The sequence below is a fragment of the Argiope bruennichi genome, chromosome 7 (genome assembly GCF_947563725.1).
Source record: "Argiope bruennichi chromosome 7, qqArgBrue1.1, whole genome shotgun sequence".
Classification (NCBI taxonomy): domain Eukaryota; kingdom Metazoa; phylum Arthropoda; class Arachnida; order Araneae; family Araneidae; genus Argiope; species Argiope bruennichi.
The window spans coordinates 28,344,041-28,364,858 of NC_079157.1; the positions used below are offsets into that span (position 1 = coordinate 28,344,041).

The following is a 20,818-nucleotide window of genomic DNA, read 5'->3' on the forward strand; positions in this document are numbered from 1 at the left end:
TGCCGCTATCAGCATCCAAAATGCACTTTGGAGCAAATAACTGATATAGAGTTACTTTCACTAAATTGCATTGTAGAAGGAATAAGTTCTTTGATCTATAGTTGTAAATCTCATTTTTGATAAACAAAGGCGGAATGTTGAGTTTTACTTTCTGACTCTCTACAATGTATATGGAGTGGATTATATTTAGTTTAAAACAATATGAAATTGAATTTTACAACAGGCCATTTAAAAAAGATATAAGTTTATGCGGATATATATGTGTGTGTGTGTAATCATATATTTTAATCAAATTTAAAGTCTAATTAATTTCTTTATTTTTTTCTTAAATTAACCCATGTTAATAAATTCTAAAATTTTCTCTTATTTCCTCTTTAAAATCACATTTTTTAAATTTAATTATTTTTAACACGTGCTCTAAAAAATGGATAACTATCATAATTCTCACGCACCAAGAGAATTAAAATACCTAACGCCAATGGCATATTTTCCCTTTTTTGAATCGATAAGTGTCAAAGAAATCCCTAAAAAATATCTCTTAGTAAAAGACCTAAGGGAAAAATTCCTCACACTTTTGCTTTTGTGCTCTGTTACGAACAGATGTGTTCTGCCTTGGTCCCCACGTGCCATCTATGCCCTCCAGTTGAAAAATAAATTGGATGTCAATTCCAAATTTGTCTCCTATTCGGCTATGCATCAGCAAAACTATGTTACACTTAAACACACACATATAGGTGGTATCCATTAAAGTTTTTCCACCCCACATTAACTTGAGACAGACGACAATTATTATCAAAAACTTCAATAATTTTCATCTATTTCATATAGCATAATAAAAAAAATATAAAAGAACAATAAATGCCGAATAAAGATAGTTAGTACATTTCGGAAATTGAAAATAAAAACATGTGCTGATAACTAATTTTTTGGCTTTACTTCTAGCGCTTTTCTGACGTATGAGTGTCGGCATTTGTTGGCTACCAAACAAATGCGCATTTTACATGTTTTATTCTTAGCATTAATTGGCTTTCTTTTCTGTTAAACTATTACTATGAAAAGCATTTATTTAAAGTTACATCTGTTATTAAGACAAAAAAATATAAATTTAATAGAGAAAAGTATTAGAGTATCAAAAATTCAAATCAAAACTATAATTAAATAAAAAAAATATCAAAACCTCTTTCGCCCACCCACTTACATTTTAGCTCAGTAAGCTGGATAATACTAGTTCCGAAATAAATATGAAATAAGATGTTCGAAAATTGATCTGCCAACATTATTTATTTACGCATTACAATTAATATAAATGATCCTTGATAAAAAATTTTCATCTGAATAATGTTTTAGGAAATGACTCCTATATATACAGATAGATATAGATATTTGGGAAGAGTACACTCTAATAAAAGAAAATAAATATTATATAAAGCTTATGCAGTAAGAAAGTAAGCATCGAATTCCCGAAGTAGAAAAAAAAAGATTATAAAAAAGAATTTTTAACTTTAAAAAATACCTTTAGGGAGCGTTGTAGCTCTGTAAGCCAAATGGGCAAACCGAACACAATAAATTACTTTGAGCGTACATTAAAAGGCATATATGATACTGTTAGATGTATTATTTCATAGAAAATTATCAGTTATTTCATGAAATAACTGTTACCATTAAGCAATACTTTAAAGTCATATTTTTAAAGGTGAAAAATACATGCAATTCGCTACTGCATGCAACTTTTTAGTAATGCCAGATTTAACGTACTTCCAAATTAGAGGAAAAAATAAAAATAAGTATTTAGATAAAATCCAATTTAATTAATCCATAGTTCACCGAATAAGAGAAGAAACAAAACACATTATATATTTTTTTCCCTTTGTAAAAAAAATAAAATATTTTTTCTAAGTTACAAATAGCTTCCATAAAGTTAAAAGAAAAAAACAGATCCATTTGAAAAAATTACAAAATTTATTCGTTTCTAAAAACTTATGTGAGGAAAAGTTTCCTCTGAATTATATAAAAAATTTTTAAATAAAAATTTAGAGCAATAAATGCTATTATTATTTAGTAAAATTATGCATAAATGAAATCAAAGAGATTGAAAAATTGTTTGAAGTAGCCGTTTGCTTTCTTTCTTAAAAAATAAATAATTAAAAACAAATAATTGATATTTAAATGAGCCAATTTGAAATTAATAACTTAAATTATACTTAATCTCGATAAAAGGTGATTTATAATGAATCTCAAAATTCACTCAGCTGTCAAATAGAACGCAGATTCAAATTGAAAACATTAAGAGCAAAATAAAAAAAAAATCATAATGATTGAAAATAAATTATCATTTAAATCAGCTATAACCTGCAATTTAATTTTAATCAAATGTAAAAAGGCTTTTAATTAAATCCGCAATAAAAAATATAATTTTTTCAATCACTTTGAATTGAAATTCACGAATTTATTTCATGTTGCTGGCAGTAAGCAGCTAGCAAACGATAATAAAAAGTGAGCGAACACCTGATTGGGATGCTAATGTAAACACGGTGTCAATGTAAGGCGGTCTTCATTCTTTTTTTAGAGGATTAATACGCATGAACAATTTCCCCCGGAAGGTGTTTTGAAATCTGAGCATCTGTTGCTGTCATCTAGAAATTTGAGCACGATTTTTGCAAGCGTCAGTGTTCCTGTCCAATTCACAAGGAGAAGAATATTAAAAAAGAAAAGTGTGGTGTCGTTTTCCAGTGATGAAAATTTTATTATAGTAAGTAAAAGGAAATCTTCATTTTCATTCCAGGCACAGCTTTCTTGGAAGTACCAAGCACTAGAAATAGTGTTATTTTGCAACTACTTGTTAATGCAGGCAATATAACTGCAACATAAGCAATGCTAGCAAAATAGGTTGTTATTTGCATATTTTGAAATCACCTAAAGGGGGGGATGGAAATTTGACAGTTTATTTATGAAAACTTCTCGCGCAGAATATGTTTGTTGATGGAAAAAGAAATAAGATAAGTATACAAACTAATTACAATAAAAACTTTTTATTATGTCATTCAAGGGACTATTTATAATAACATTCTACAGAATTATACGGAATTGTAAGTTAAAATATAATAACTGCATATTTTGAAATGCATAAGATTAAAGTTTAACTTCATTTCATGTTAAATTCATCATCATTTTTGCCTTTCCTTAATTTTTAATTTCAGAAAACATGAACAAAATTTAAAATAGCTTGATATTAAAAACATTCTGACTTTTTAAAAATAATTAAATAGTACGTTATGATAATAACAGCATGTTCATTGTAATTTTCATAATTCACACTTTTAATAATTAATGGAGATGCAAAATATCATTAGAAATTCTCTGGAGAGGGCTCGCCGTGTCCCCCAAAACTGCATTCTGTCAGAGAAGAAAAGATGTAAAAGAAATCAAGAAACAGGTGTAAAATAAAAAGTTCAATCGGGAAAGAAAATAAGACTTAACTTTCGCTAGATGGGTTAGTATTATGACGACTAGTCTTATTAATGTATGGCCACTAAAGTTGCATTACATAGGGGCGATTTCTAGCCTAATGTACACGTGACAATTTTTTTATTGCAATCCTAACTTTAAACATTTTTAAAATAGATAGACCTTACCTTTTTAAAATAGATAGACATTCAAGATCGCGGTATTTTGGTGAGTTTTTGAATGATAGCATGTTCTGACTTGTTCGAGAAACAGTACATTAATTTAAGTTTACAAATGAACTAAAATTGAATTTTGTTTTGAAAAAAAATCAATTATTGAAGTATTTGATTTGAATTGCAATTACATTACTGTTCATTAACTTTATATTCTCAATCAATTTTTATTAATTAAAATTAAGAAAGATTTTGCGCTTTTCTTCGAAAACTCCCGAAAACTGATTATTACAGCATTTTAAAATTAAAGAAAAAAATATCTCCTTAATAATACCAATTTAATTATCGCGCAGATTTCTCCAAAATTTTATTAATTTCCTAAAAACTTTTTTTTGTATAATTTTCCATAATTATTATAGTTGCAAAAAAGTTCTAATGGCTTTTCATTGCTTTATTGAGTATTTAATGGCAGGATTTTCTTTCACTGTTGAAATGTAAAAAAGAAAGCTTATATTGATTATTATCTGCGCATAATAATAAGGAATAAAAAAAAAGTGAAGCTACAGAAGTCTACGAATGGCAACATGCTATTATAGGAAATTATGACCGACAATTATGATGTCATGGGACTTGACTCATTAAAAAAAGTTCATTTATAATATAAACAGGAATAATATAAGATTATTCAAATATCATTGATTCAATGTCGCTTATGATCTTATGCTTAGTAAATGCTTTGACGAGGAGGAAAAAGAACACCACTTTATTCATAAGATATTGAATTAAAACTAAACCCAATTAATATACCTGACGTAACAGCTAGTTGTCAAGGGCTGCTACTATGCTGTTCAAACTATAAAATTGTAAACATACTTTTATAGTATTTGTTCAAACAGCGACTATGTTTTTCAATTATTACAAATTTATTAGTCTGTAAATACGTAATAAACTAGGAACCATTTTCTTTAATTAAGCAGATTAAGCACACAAAAGTGAAAAAAAAAATATTTTGAGAGGAAACTAATAAATCTTCAACATGTTGCCAACTCTGATAAGATAAAATTTGTAACTAATATCACGGTTGATTGAAAACGAAATTAAGTCGAGAACTAAACTCTGCTAAATAATGCAACAAATCTTTCGTCACGTCGTATTTACTTTACGAGTCGTTTATTATCGTTAACTCACGGATAACAGCAATGTGTGAAAAAGCTTTTATTTACTTTTATTACTTCAGATATAGGAATTTCCTCTTATCGCTTAGCTCAACGCGAGCAAGAATAAATGCATCTGCTTTCGACATTTTTTATGAAACTATTTCAGAGGATGAGATAAAACTCGTCAAAAGAAATTATCTTTTTGGACAGTGTATTTGTATAATATTCGAGGAACATTCATGATGCAGACTGGAATCGAGAGTAAATATTCCAGGGAAATGAAATTCTCACTGATATTTCAAGAGATGGAATCCTTCATAACAGCTGAAATGTGTAGAGATTTCACGAAATGGAATACTTCAAAACAGTTGAAATAAATAGGGATTTCACGTGACGGAATAATTCAAAACAGCTGAAATGAGTAGAGATTTCATGAGATGGAATATCTACAAATTTCAGCTGCTTTGAAGTAGTAAATCTACAAAGTTCATCAGATGGAGAACATCAAAACAGCTGAAATTTGTAGAGATTCAATGCGATGATATACTTCAAATCAGCTGAAAGTTATGACATTTTATGAGAAGAGTTCTTCAAAATAGATGAAATTTGTAGCGAGATTTCATGACATAGAATTCTTTAAAATAGTTAAAAATTGTAGCGATTTCATGCGATGATGTAGTTCAAATCAACTAAAAATTGTGAGTAGAGATTTCATGAGATAGAATATTTACAAATTTCATCTATTTTGAAGTGGTGAATCTCTACATATTTCATGAGATGGAATACATCAAAACAGATAAAATTTTTAGCGATTCCATGCGATGATATTATTTAAAACAGCTGAAAGTTGTGACATTTTATGCGATGGAATTCTTTAAAATAGATGAAATTTGTAGTGAAATTTCATGAGATGGAATCCTTTATCACAGCTGAAATTTGTAGAGATTACATGAGATGGAATACCTACAAATTTAATTTATTTTGAAGTAGTGAATATCTACATATTTCATGAGATGGAATGCATCAAAACAACTGAAAGTTGTGACATTTCATGAGATGGAATGCATCAAAACAACTGAAAGTTGTGACATTTCATAAGATGGAAGTCTTCAAAATAGATTAAATTAGTAGTAATATTTCATGAGATGGAATCCTTCATAACAGTTGAAATTTGTAAAGATTACATGAGATGGAATATCTATAAATTTCATCTATTTTGAAGTAGTGAATCTCTACATATTTCGTGGAATGGAATACATCAAAACAGCTGAATTTTGCAGAGATTCCATGCGATGATATACTTCAAATCAGCTGAAATTTGTGACATTTCACGAGATGGAATTCTTCAAAATAGTTGAAATATGTAGAGACATTTCATGAGATAGAATTCTTCAAAATAGCTTAAATTTGAAATGGCATTTCATGAGATGGAATTCTTCAAAATAGTTGAAATTTGTAATGGTATTTCACGAGATAGAATTCTAAACAGCTAAAAGTTGTAACGATTTCATGTGATGCAATAATTCAAACTGACTACAGTTTGATGTGATATTTATTTCATGAAATTCAATACTTCAAAACAGCAGTAGAAACGAAAAACTAACATTCTGGCATAAAATATATAAAAAAAAAAAATAACTGCAATCGTAAAAAATTTTGATATTGAAATTTGTGATGGATTTCCAAGTCCAATCTTCTTAAGTTATTAAAAAATTACTATATATTAAAATTTTATTTAATTATTCGCAAATTATTTAACAGAGAATTGTCATGTCATCAGATTTTTTATATTCTATAGTGTATTTTCCACTTAATCCTTGTCTTCAGCTTTCTTTACAATATAATATATTAAATTATATGTGCTTTCGTTTTCATAAAGCGATGAATCCATTAGACACTTGAAATGGATTTCACGTAATAATGATGATGATTAATGATTGTTTATGAAGGATCGAATTTCGATTTGTCAGTTAAAAAAATTATATAATTCAATGTATGATTAACACTTGAAATAAATTAAATGGCTAATTAAAACCAACATTATCAACCTTTAAAAGGTTAATTAAAACCATTAACTTATATAATTTATTAAATGCTAATCAAAGTCATCACTTTAAGCGGATAACCTTTGATCTAACATTGTTATTACAATATCTACAACAAATGTCCTTAAGAATATAAAATTATTCAAGAATAATTAAATTTTGTAAAACCCATTTCGAAATGCCCTTGGAACTACTCCTACTAATTCTTATTTTTCCTTATTTATTAAATAAAAATATCCATTCTATTAATGGAATGGATTGCCGTTTTATTTTAAGGAAGGGGGGGGGGCATAAGCACTCGTATTATTTATGAGCTAATGATGATGATTATCATCATCTATATGATGAAAATATGATATATTAAAGATAATTCACGCCTTACAAATATAATTAGAGGTAAATTTCTAGTGGTTAACTAAAATTAAAAATATAAAATTACTTAAGAATAGTTAAATTTTATAAAACCAATTTCGAAATACCTTTGGAACTACTCCAAACGATTCTCAATTCTCCTTGTTTATTAATTAAAAAACGCCTTCTCTTAGTGAAATAAATTGCAGTTTTATTATAAAGGGTAAAGGAGTATAAGCACTTGAATTGATAAAGAATTTCATGCAATGATGATGATTATCATCATCTACGAATAATTTAATTTTAATTCACGCTTTAGAAATATGATATATGACAAATAATTCATACTTCAAATATATAATATACGATAAATAATTCACACTTTAAAAATATAAAATATGATAAATAATTCACATTTTAAAAATATGATATATGACAGATAATTGACATTTTAAAAATATGATACTTAATATATAATTTTAGCTTTAAAAATATGACATATGACAGATAATTCACACTTTAAAAATATAAGTGACAGAAAATTCAGACCCATTAATGGGGACCATCAAATATTAAATTATATATCAAATATAAATTATTGTCGTTTTAATATAGCAAAGAATCCATAGGGTATTTGAGGTGTTTAAGAATTCTACATAATGATGAAGATTATGAGTATCTAATTTTAATTTAGAAGTTAAAAATACGATATTTGACAAATAATTCATACTTTAATGACAGATAATTCACACTTTAAAAATATGATTCGTGATAAATGGCTAGTTTTACATAAAATTGTCATCACACGATGAAACTTCAGACCTTACAATTTCTTCAACAGATGTCATCAAATATAAAAAAATATATATGAATAATTTAAGTGACAAGATCTCATAAAACACATTTTCAAACCTTCACTTAAAATAACTTTGTTAACCCCTCAGCAAATCGACCTTTTCTACTATCTCATAATAAAACACTATATGCTTATGGAATGTGTTTTGATTCTGCCAAGATCCATAATGTACTTTAGGTGTTTACGACCACTACGTAATGATGATAATTATGATCGTCTATGAGTATTTGATTTTAGTTCACAAGTTAAAAATACGATATGTGCACAGACATTCATGATAAACACTTAAGTGGTTAATTGAAACCATCATTCCAGATGTCTAGTCTTTAGACTAACAGCAGAAAAAAAAAAGTCACTCATCTTCAAAAGAAAAAATTTAAGCACGCTCAAAATCACGCCCCAAATCACCCACCTATAATCAATGGTGTTAACATTCTAATAATAAATACTTGTCAACTACCCATTAGCGAGGTGATAAAGCAAATCTGAAGATTAATTGGCCGACCACCCTTTTTATCAACCGAAGGCATCTTCCGTTCTCTCTACTCGATCATAGCCAACACTCTTTTGCAGTTCTCCATGATGCTTATCTCCCTACTTTTTCCTCGAATAAAAACAAAAAAAAAGGAGGAAAGCAGTTCAGTTCAGTTCAGGAGGCTAATATGGACGGTTCATTCCGATGACAGATTCTGTACGGATGGCTCTTCCATCCGAACATCCAGATTTACCCAGAGGAAAAAGGTCGTCCAGTGAACTGGTGATAAAACATTTACCGTTGATTTGGGGGTCATTTACTGCGCTCCGTTTGCTTGTTTTCACTTCTGCCCGACCCCAATCATGGACCTCCAGGGTTGAGTAGAGAGATGGCACTGATCGTCGGATATTTTTTGTTATTTTTATTTGATTGTTTGAGAGGGATTGGGAATGAGATTGTAAATGTCAAGAGTGTAATTGCTGTTGCAGAATGTAAAACTGAGAAGTCATGACCAAAATGTGGTTTTGTGAGATTATGGATTTGACACTGATGGGGAAGATTCTGGTTCTGGGTTTTGTAAATTTTCATTAACGGCGATCTAAATTTTCGTTCTGAATTTTTGGTAGCATTAAAATTTTTCATCCCAAGTATAAAAAAAAACACACCTTGCATCTAAAAAGATAACTCAAATAATTGAAGTATTAATTGAAGATAAACAAAATAAAATTTACCGAACCATTTCCAGTTCCATTAAACCACTTTTTTAATGCATTTTTACTTTTAATTTAGAGTGGCAAGTATAACATGGAACGTATACAACAACATGATCGGGATACAAATGAATAATTAATGTGGATGGAATTAATTAATAGAAAAAAATTAATAATTTTAAACACGTTGGAACTTACATGATAACATGATTGGGATACAAATGAATAATTAATGTGGATGAAATTTATCCATGTAAAATAAATTAAATTATTGATTTTAAACACGAAGTATTTGTAGGTTATTTTATTCATTTTTATTTGAATAACTTGAGCTTTTTTTATATGCATTTTCTATTGAAAAAATAACAATCTGACCCAGAAAGGGTTAAAAATGATTATTCGCTAAATTTTTATAAAATATTTTTAGTGAGATAACTTTTATATTTGTCATTACCATTTATTAGTAATTTTTACCTGCTAATTTTAAACAATAAGACAGAAGAGCACTTCCCAAGAATTGAATAGTGGCCACTAAATTCGTCTATGCGACCCCATTTGGTCTTTTGTTCTAGTTTATAAATATTTAATTTCATTAAGATTTATAAATAAATTTTATAGATAAATCTGATATGTATAACTTTGTTCATATAATTTTATCATAAATAAATCTTCCTCAAAATGTCATTAATTCAAATATTCAGTGCTAACTCCCCTCGTCGTTATGGATGCAAAAATCCAGTTACAAATTTCTATTAACTCTATATCTAGAAGTTATATAATCTAGAATATAAAACAAATTCAACTAATTCGGAGTTTTTTTAAATTTTAAAACCATTTTCATTCTATGTTAAAAAGTAATTTTGTATTCTTTGGGCAAATTTATAAGAAACTAAGAAAATAAATATCTGCACTTTCGAATAATTTTGTGTTCACATATAACTTTCTAGGTAAATTAAATTTTTTTGAAAAAAAATCACTTTTTTATTTTATTTTATGTGTATTTGAAATTTACTTCACAGTTTTCTGACATTTCAAAGAAATTGAAATTCCATACAAAAAAAAAAAAAAAAAAAAATGTCTACATTTTATTATTCATTGTTTTTACAAAATTTATCACCTAAAGAATGTTTTCCAACATTTTAAATTATTTGAATTCTATAAAATATCTGATTTTCTTTTTTGAATTCAAATGAAATTTAATAACTTCTAAGCATCTCTAACACTTTGAAGCAATTTAAATTCCATAAAAAATAACCCTTCGCTCTTTCATATCTTGAGCACATTAATATGAAGACACCATTGTTGAAACCTACCTGTACCAGTGCAATCCTTTGTCATAGTGCCTGTCAAAGAAGTGGATTTCAGGTCCCGGGGCTACAACATCCGGATGCAACCTCAACATTTCCAACAAAGCCCTGGTGCCGCCCTTTTTCACACCGATGATAATGGCACCGGGAAGACGTCGCTTCAAACCTCTTTTGTTTAAGTCCCGCCTGCAAAAGATAGCAATTTTTGAAATCATCAAACAAAACAAGAAGGCAATATAAAAGAGAACATTTGGGCAAACAAATTTCGCATTGTAAGGTCTAAAATTGCTGTGCTTTAAGAAACAAGAGCTGACCACGTCCTAATGTGTTATTATACTTGGCGAAGAATTCTTGCAGGGTCTTGGCCACATTCATCATTTTTGTAAGCAACATGCGATGCATTATTACTGTAATAAATAGACATTTCACTTTTAAAGCATAATGATAACGGACGAAAGAAACGTGTTTTAGTGTCAGATGTCTATCTGAAGAGACGAGAATTGTTGGAAGAATGGGTGAAATCTTTTAAAAGTAGAGTAAATTTGTATTGTGATAGAATATGAGATATTGTGGCCCAAAATATACTGTCAAAAGGTTTTAAGTGTTTGAATTAAGAAGATAATAAAAGCAGTTTTGATTTGAAGGACACTTTTTTGGAGAATTTCGCAAATGTTTATCAGTATATTTTAGTAAGAGGCAGCTTTTAAGACTTGGCAGATGAGACAATTACCTAGAACCTCAGGTTTGAAAGAAGGCCGCAGGTATGGCCAGTAAAACATCATTATCCTAAGAGCAAAACAAATTTGTAAAATATACAAATTAAGAATAATTAGGATAATGCCATTTTATGTCATTTCCAAACACTTTGCCAATTATGATTAGCGAGATTTTTATGTTTCATTATACTCTCGCAGTTATTACAATATTTATACGCGTATGTTTAAAATTTAAATGAATACAAAGATAAATGCCACTCTTTCGTGAGATAATAGTCTCCTAAAACTATCCCTCATTCTCTGTAATAAAGGTATTATCACAGAAAGCACCTTGCAATAGTTAGGATATGGTAACTTTAGCGTGAATAAAGTATTTTTACTGAATTTATCGTGTGATCTTTGGCGAGTTTTATTGGCTATAATCCCTGACAGACGGCGTCCGGGCATTGGGGGTAGCGCGTCTTCCCCGTGATCTGGGCGTCCTGGGTTCGAGTCCCAGTTTGGGCATGGTTGTTCTTCTATCTGTGAGATTTGTGAATGTGCCCTCCTGTAAAAAGGGGTTGTGTAAACGAATGAGTGATGTGTGAGTAGCAAAGTCGTACTCTTGGCCCTACTTAGCGCTAATAAAAAAACAAGAGACCCCTCCCCCACACCGGCTTAAAATCGCTGTCTTCGTAACAGCGGGCTTGTCCATGGCAAGTGCCATAAGGAACAACAACAACAACAATCCAAGACATGCGGTTAAATCAAATTTGTGTTGCAGACACGTTTTTCTCAACTGACTGGAACAAAAATTTGACGCAAAATTGAATTTGTAGTCAGAAAAACCAATACCAAATTTGATATATTTAAGTCATTACGTCTTCGAGTCATCAAGTTTACATGTTGTTGGAAGTACAGACCGACGGACGGTCAACCCCTCATTTGATTTGGTTCAAAATTTGAAAGGTATCTAGACTATAGATGTTATTTCTGTCTACCTAACTCTCTTCATTTTGTAGTTATTCTATTATAGTATATTCGAACAGCCAGACAGACAAGACTTCCTCTGAACGGATTTTGCTCAAAATTTGAGAGAAATCTAAAAATTTGGTATAAAGGCCGTATATCAAATTTCAACCATCAAGTTATATACCAAACCAAGAAGCCATCAACCGAGAAGTTATATACCAAATTTCAAGCGTTTTTGTGTCATCTGTTTCACCGACAGAAGACAGGCAGACATGCGGACAGACATTTTTTAAAAATGTGTTTTTCGGACACCGGGAGGTCTAAAATGTAAAGATTCAAGAAAATCTCGAATTCGAATTTATTGACTATTACTATACCTTCTAAATACTTCGCATTCGAAAACGTAAAAAGCATCACAATGTTTTTAACCTGATATATTGATAGTAAATTGTGTGATCTGACATCGAGATGCAAAAATCGTTTAAAATGCTTTACGAAGTAGATCGTTGGAACTGGAATTACGAAATTTAGCACGCATTTATTTCTTGGAGTAATATATGCATTTTAAGAAAAAGTTAATAACTAAAAAAATGTTAATGTTTTTCTTCTATAATTTCAGTGTTAAATTTACATACAGGACACAACCTATTGCTCAAGGGTCCCCACTTTTTTGAGTCCCAGCCCGTTTTAAAAAACTATCCGAGTGAATCAGTGTCATACATGATATAAAATGAACTAATTAAAGATACTTACAAAGAATTACATCTTTAGAACCTACTTAATAGTTTAGGACTACATCAAGTTTAAATCCGGCACATATTACGGCGCGACAAACACTTTCACACAGCTAAAAAAATCTAAAGATGAAGCTTTTCGGTGATAATAATTTTATTTCTGTACAATTTATTTTCTCTAATTTCAATAAAATTTTAAAAATATTTTTAGGTATATTTTAGTGTAACTTTGTTTCTAACTTTTTAAAATAACTTTTGCACTCATTTAGTAATTGTTTTTTATACCCACAGTGATATTAAATACAATTTTTCTGTGTGTAAGTTATCTCAGATCTATAAATTTAGTTATACAACAGCATATAAAATTTAATCCATGAAGCTCGTTATGTTATTGAGTTATATGCTTACATGCGCATGGTCAGTCAGACAAACATATTCTCTTTTTTTGTTAATAGATGTGGCTTTGCCAAGTTAATGCCAAAAAGCATACAAATATAAAATTTAATGGATTTGTTATTAATAAATCAATAATAGCAAAACATCCAAATGAATTTGAATATTTTATATTCTTTTACCTTAAAATGAAACAAATAAGCATAATAACAATACAAAAGTACTCTGAGTGACATTTCCAAAAAAATAGTTTACAGAAGGTAGTTTGTATGGTATTTGTCTTTTTATGTAATCATCAGTCCTGTTAGATATAACATCTTTACACAATATTATAATAATTTTTAACTTTATTTTAAATAAATGAAATTACAATTTATTTTATGATTGTAGTATTTATTATAATAACTATGGTCGGACAGACAGACTTACCGATGTAAATTTCGTTCAACTTTTAATACTATTTGCAATTTAGGTGTAAAGATTATATTCCAAATTTCATTCGTTCTATTTCTTAGCGTTTTTGCATTACTGAGTTCACAGATTGGCATGCAGGTACTGGAGCCTTAAAACCCGACAAGTATCAAATCAGACCGGAAGACAATATAATTAACAAAATTGCTTTTAGTTGTGGTTTATTAAATCACGCATTTTAATAGCATTTATCCCTATACTGCAGAGCATTTACACATATAATATTATATATAATAAACATCATTTAATATATTTCAAAATATGAGCAGCAGCTTATTGTTTCCATCGCGCCACACGTTTCTTGCTTAAAACGCCGGAATATGCAGAGGTGGGCACAAAAACGCCTATAAATAAATTATCGATGCATTTCCTGGTTACACAATAATTTATTTGATAGTGAAGATTGTGGTCTGGGTGAAATGATTTGAAGACACAGGTTGTCTTTTCTGGGGTTTATTGGTAACATCAACAACAAAAGGCACATGAGTACGCCATTGTGTAGTAGACCTAGAGAACTACACATAAAATTTCTCGAGAGAGAAAGCCGAAATCACACTCCTACTAGTACAGGAGTCAAGTTCGCTTCAACTGGAAAAAAAAATATACTAAACAACAGGGAGACCACGTGATACATGATTGGCAGCTAGCTCCGCCCAGGACGATCACGTGGTTAACTGAATTCTTAACATGTAAATAAATTACTGTTGCTTTTCTTGATTACACAATAATTTATTTTAACGCCGTTTTGAATTCATTGAGTCTAAAATGAGACGATTTTACCAACATATGAATACCAAATTTTTCAACGATTAACTCTTTTTTTTTAATTTATTTTCTCTTATAAGAGTTATTGAGAAAGTGTTGTAATCGTCAAAAAAATTCAAACTCGAGAGAGTTTGACGAATTTCCATGTTTCAGACTTCTTCGAGTTTGAAAAAATACACTTTCCACATTATTTTATATTTGAGCATGATAACTCAAAAACGCTTTGAGCTAAACGGCTGAAATTTGGTGAATTGAGAAAGTGTTGTAATCGTCAAAAAAATTCAAACTCGAGAGTTTGACGAATTTCCATGTTTCAGACTTCTTCGAGTTTGAACAATACACTTTTCACATTATTTTATATTTGAGCATGATAAATCAAAAACGCTTTGAGCTAAACGGCTGAAATTTGGTGAATGGAATTACCAACAAATTTGAAAAATTCTTTCAAAATTTGAACGAAATACGTTCATAGGAAGTGTGTCTATCTGACTGTACGAGTACAAGAAAATACGATTATTACAAAACGCAGAAATCTATGTAGATGAAATTTGATACACAATATTAGAATTTAAAATACAGATAATCATCAAATTTTGGGTAAAATCCTTCTAACAGTTGACCGTTTGTCGATCTGTTCTTTCGCATGCATGTAAACGAAGTAACTCAAAAACGCCATGACTTAAATCAAAGAAATTCGGCATATTTTTTTGTGAGTATAAATGAGTTCCATGTTAGAATTTAGTGTTAAAAGCTAACGAAAAAGGTGTCAAAATACATAATTTCCCGATATATATATACAGTAAAAATGGCGAATCTTGAAGATACATTTTTTGACTATTGCAATACTTTTTCTTTAGAATACAAGAAAGTAATTAATGAGAGTACTCTCCATTAAAGATGTTATCATCTTTCGCCCACATAAAATAATTGATCATATACAATGACATGAACACTATAAGAGCGCAGATTTTTATTTTCACACCAGAGTTGTGTGCTTTATAAATATAGTAGTGAATACCAACACTGTATAATTGACATTTGGTGAAAAATAGTTACGAAAGAATCTATTAACCTGCGTGCTTTGGCGATTAATCGCTAGAATGTGATTAATACTCAAAAACCAGAAAAGCCATGCCAATGATCATTAACTACAGAAGATAGACCTTTAGCGTGAATCCAGCTTTTACACTTAATAATATAAAATCTTTGGCGACAAATCGCCAACACAGAAGATCGAGTATGTATTTTCAACGCCTAAATTTTTTTTTGCCAAAATTTGTAATCACGTTTACGCACATAAGAAAGTACTAGACGACAGACGATCAGCCATATCTTTGGCTCCAAATTTGATACAGATTTGCACTTAATAGATAATAAATTTGAAATTTTTTTTTATCCATCCAATTCTTTTCCTCGGATCGCTGAATAGACAGTTTTCCTCGGAATTGATTTTGTTCAATTCCGAGAAAATTGACAGAATTTTACAAATTCTGTCAATTTTCAGAATTTGACAGAAATTTACAAATTTGGTACGAAACCCATACACCGAATTTCATCCATCTAGTTCATAACATTTTTTAAATTATCGTTTTCATAAGAAGATGGACATAATTCCAAAAACGTTCTTTTTTTTGGGTTAACTCTTTAAAAGGCCATTTTTTTCTAGTCCTATTATGTTAAAATATTTTTAGGCTTGAAATTAGAATAAGAAAAGGGATTCATTTAGCTTATTAGATAAATTTAATTTGATTAATTAATTATTTTGGTTAATTAATAATTAAGTAACAAATCAAGACACAGTCTGATTGTTTTGTCTGAGATAAAGAACTGAAGCATCTAAGTTTCTGACTTACTAAAAAAATGTGTCAGAACCTCCTTTAACCCTTTCTAGGGCCGTGGGAAGTATGCTTCCCACGGCCCTAGAAAGGGTTAAAGGAGGTCTGAAACGTGGGGATTTATCAATATCCCAAAGTCGCATTTTTTGTCCATTACAGTAATTTCTCTTTATATATTTTGTGTAGAATTGAGAAAAAAGGAACTGAAAGAACCCTCTCCCACCCCAGAAAGGAAGGTCAAGGCAATAAAGACATGCGCTAATCTTACTCATAGAGGGATAAAATCGTCCAAAATTGATTATCTCGAGTTTCCTGAAACGAACACTTTTTATGTCACTCAGATACTTCCAAGGTTTTTTAAAGAAACTTTCATTAAAATGATGAAACTTCTTTCGAAAGATATACAATTTATTTACTTATTTTTCAGTGATTACTGAACATCAATCAAACGCCGCGACTCGAAGAATACAAAACCCGAATCTCTCTCTTCCCCATAAGTTTTTATTTTTAGTTGCCAAAGGATTTCTGGTTCAGTGAATAAGACATGAAAATTGCGAGCATCGCCGATAATGAATGCCGGCGGAAGACATCTAAAGCGGTGAATCAACTATGGGATGAGAGCAGGAGTTTAGTTAAACAAAGCGCGGATTATTTTTATTTTTTTCTGTACCACAGAACTATGTTTCGCTATGGAGCAAAATATGCCGAAGCTGCGCATAGCAAATTTCTTAGGAAATATTGTTTAACTACCAAATCCTTACTCAAGACAGAAGCATGGAATCTGAGCAAGAACTTGAAAGTCACTGTCATTTGTTTAATCATGCAGGGAAATTTATATTATCTGCTGGTTTCACATATTGGGAAAATATAGGATGATCGAAAATTCCGCCGATGTACTTTTAGAGAAGATTTATGAACGCCAAGACAAACATATTTTGCAATGAAACATGCGATCTCCAATAAAGAACTGTCTGTTCCAAAGATGCAGTGTATTCAGGCAACGTTGAAATAATTTTACATACAGAATTATATTTAGTTACATAAATTTACAGAGATATTATTTACAAATAAAAGCTGGCCGCTCCAGGGCAACTCAGGTAACGTAAAAATTCTTTTGCAAGCTAAACGGTAGAAACTTAAAGTAAATATTTATTTATATACATTTACATTTATTGTATTATTTATAGTTCCCGGGTACCATATGATCGCTCCAGGGGCGTACAGTATTCAGGAATTGTTGAAATCAATTTGCGCATTCAACTACACGTATTTACATAGGTATTATTTGCAGTTCCAAATAAAAGCTAGCTACTCCAGAGGCGTAGAGTACTGAGGTAACGTTGAAATCATTCTGCATCCTTAAATATATTTATTCACATATGTATGCATTATTTACAGTTCCCGAGAAACATATGATCGCTCCAGCGGCGTAGAATATTCAGGCATTGTTGAAATCAATTTGCGCATTCAACTATACGTATTTACATTAATTTACATAGATATTAATTTCAGCTCCGAATCAAAGCTAGCTACACCAAAGGCGTAGAGTACTGAGGTAACGTTGAAATCATTCTGCATCCTTAAATATATTAATTTACATATGTATGCAGTATTTACAGTTCCCGAGTACCCTCTGATCGCTCCAGCGGCGTAGAATATTCAGGCATTGTTGAAATCAATTTGCGCATTCAACTACACGTATTTACATTAATTTACATAGGTATTATTTGCAGTTCCAAATAAAAGCTAGCTACTCCAGAGGCGTAGAGTACTGAGGTAACGTTGAAATCATTCTGCATCCTTAAATATATTTATTCACATATGTATGCATTATTTACAGTTCCCGAGAAACATATGATTGCTGCAGGGGCGTAGAATATTCAGGCATTGTTGAAATCAATTTGCACATTCAGCTATATGTATTTACATTAATTTACATAGGTATTATTTGCAGTTCCAAATAAAAGCTAGCTACTCCAGAGGCGTAGAGTACTGAGGTAACGTTGAAATCATTCAGCATCCTTAAATATATTTATTCACATATGTATGCATTATTTACACTTCCGGAGTACCATCTGATCGCTCCAGCGGCGTAGAATATTCAGGCATTGTTGAAATCAATTTGCGCATTCAACTACACGTATTTACATAGGTATTATTTGCAGTTCCAAATAAAAGCTAGCTACTCCAGAGGCGTAGAGTACTGAGGTAACGTTGAAATCATTCTGCATCCTTAAATATATTTATTCACATATGTATGCATTATTTACAGTTCCCGAGTACCATCTGATCGCTCCAGCGGCGTAGAATATTCAGGCATTGTTGAAATCAATTTGCGCATTCAACTACACGTATTTACATAGGTATTATTTGCAGTTCCAAATAAAAGCTAGCTACTCCAGAGGCGTAGAGTACTGAGGTAACGTTGAAATCATTCTGCATCCTTAAATATATTTATTCACATATGTATGCATTATTTACACTTCCCGAGTACCATCTGATCGCTCCAGCGGCGTAGAATATTCAGGCATTGTTGAAATCAGTTTGCGCATTCAACTACACGTATTTACATAGGTATTATTTGCAGTTCCAAATAAAAGCTAGCTACTCCAGAGGCGTAGAGTACTGAGGTAACGTTGAAATCATTCTGCATCCTTAAATATATTTATTCACATATGTATGCATTATTTACAGTTCCCGAGTACCATCTGATCGCTCCAGCGGCGTAGAATATTCAGGCATTGTTGAAATCAATTTGCGCATTCAACTACACGTATTTACATAGGTATTATTTGCAGTTCCAAATAAAAGCTAGCTACTCCAGAGGCGTAGAGTACTGAGGTAACGTTGAAATCATTCTGCATCCTTAAATATATTTATTCACATATGTATGCATTATTTACAGTTCCCGAGAAACATATGATTGCTGCAGGGGCGTAGAATATTCAGGCATTGTTGAAATCAATTTGCACATTCAGCTATATGTATTTACATTAATTTACATAGGTATTATTTGCAGTTCCAAATAAAAGCTACCTACTCCAGAGGCGTAGAGTACAGAGGTAACGTTGAAATCATTCTGCATCCTTAAATATATTTATTCACATATGTATGCATTATTTACAGTTCCCGAGTACCATCTGATCGCTCCAGCGGCGTAGAATATTCAGGCATTAGTTGAAATCAATTTGCGCATTCAACTACACGTATTTACATAGGTATTATTTGCAGTTCCAAATAAAAGCTAGCTACTCCAGAGGCGTAGAGTACTGAGGTAACGTTGAAATCATTCTGCATCCTTAAATATATTTATTCACATATGTATGCATTATTTACAGTTCCCGAGTACCATCTGATCGCTCCAGCGGCGTAGAATATTCAGGCATTGTTGAAATCAATTTGCGCATTCAACTACACGTATTTACATAGGTATTATTTGCAGTTCCAAATAAAAGCTAGCTACTCCAGAGGCGTAGAGTACTGAGGTAACGTTGAAATCATTCTGCATCCTTAAATATATTTATTCACATATGTATGCATTATTTACACTTCCCGAGTACCATCTGATCGCTCCAGCGGCGTAGAATATTCAGGCATTGTTGAAATCAATTTGCGCATTCAACTACACGTATTTACATAGGTATTATTTGCAGTTCCAAATAAAAGCTAGCTACTCCAGAGGCGTAGAGTACTGAGGTAACGTTGAAATCATTCTGCATCCTTAAATATATTTATTCACATATGTATGCATTATTTACAGTTCCCGAGTACCATCTGATCGCTCCAGCGGCGTAGAATATTCAGGCATTGTTGAAATCAATTTGCGCATTCAACTACACGTATTTACATAGGTATTATTTGCAGTTCCAAATAAAAGCTAGCTACTCCAGAGGCGTAGAGTACTGAGGTAACGTTGAAATCATTCTGCATCCTTAAATATATTTATTCACATATGTATGCATTATTTACACTTCCCGAGTACCATCTGATCGCTCCAGCGGCGTAGAATATTCAGGCATTGTTGAAATCAATTTGCGCATTCAACTACACGTATTTACATAGGTATTATTTGCAGTTCCAAATAAAAGCTAGCTACTCCAGAGGCGTAGAGTACTGAGGTAACGTTGAAATCATTCTGCATCCTTAAATATATTTATTCACATATGTATGCATTATTTACACTTCCCGAGTACCATCTGATCGCTCCAGCGGCGTAGAATATTCAGGCATTGTTGAAATCAATTTGCGCATTCAACTACACGTATTTACATAGGTATTATTTGCAGTTCCAAATAAAAGCTAGCTACTCCAGAGGCGTAGAGTACTGAGGTAACGTTGAAATCATTCTGCATCCTTAAATATATTTATTCACATATGTATGCATTATTTACAGTTCCCGAGAAACATATGATTGCTGCAGGGGCGTAGAATATTC

At 30.9% G+C, this 20,818-nt stretch overlaps 1 protein-coding gene across 1 annotated transcript in view; it reads right to left on the reverse strand.

The window, feature by feature from the left end:
* The window catches only part of LOC129976262 (heparan sulfate glucosamine 3-O-sulfotransferase 3A1-like), a 169,863-nt gene that overhangs the window by 120,583 nt on the left and 28,462 nt on the right, over positions 1-20,818 (reverse strand). Inside the window, exon 2 of the mRNA XM_056089742.1 lies at positions 10,525-10,704. Coding sequence (XP_055945717.1) covers positions 10,525-10,704 — 180 coding nt within the window. The remainder of the gene's footprint in view (positions 1-10,524; positions 10,705-20,818) is intronic.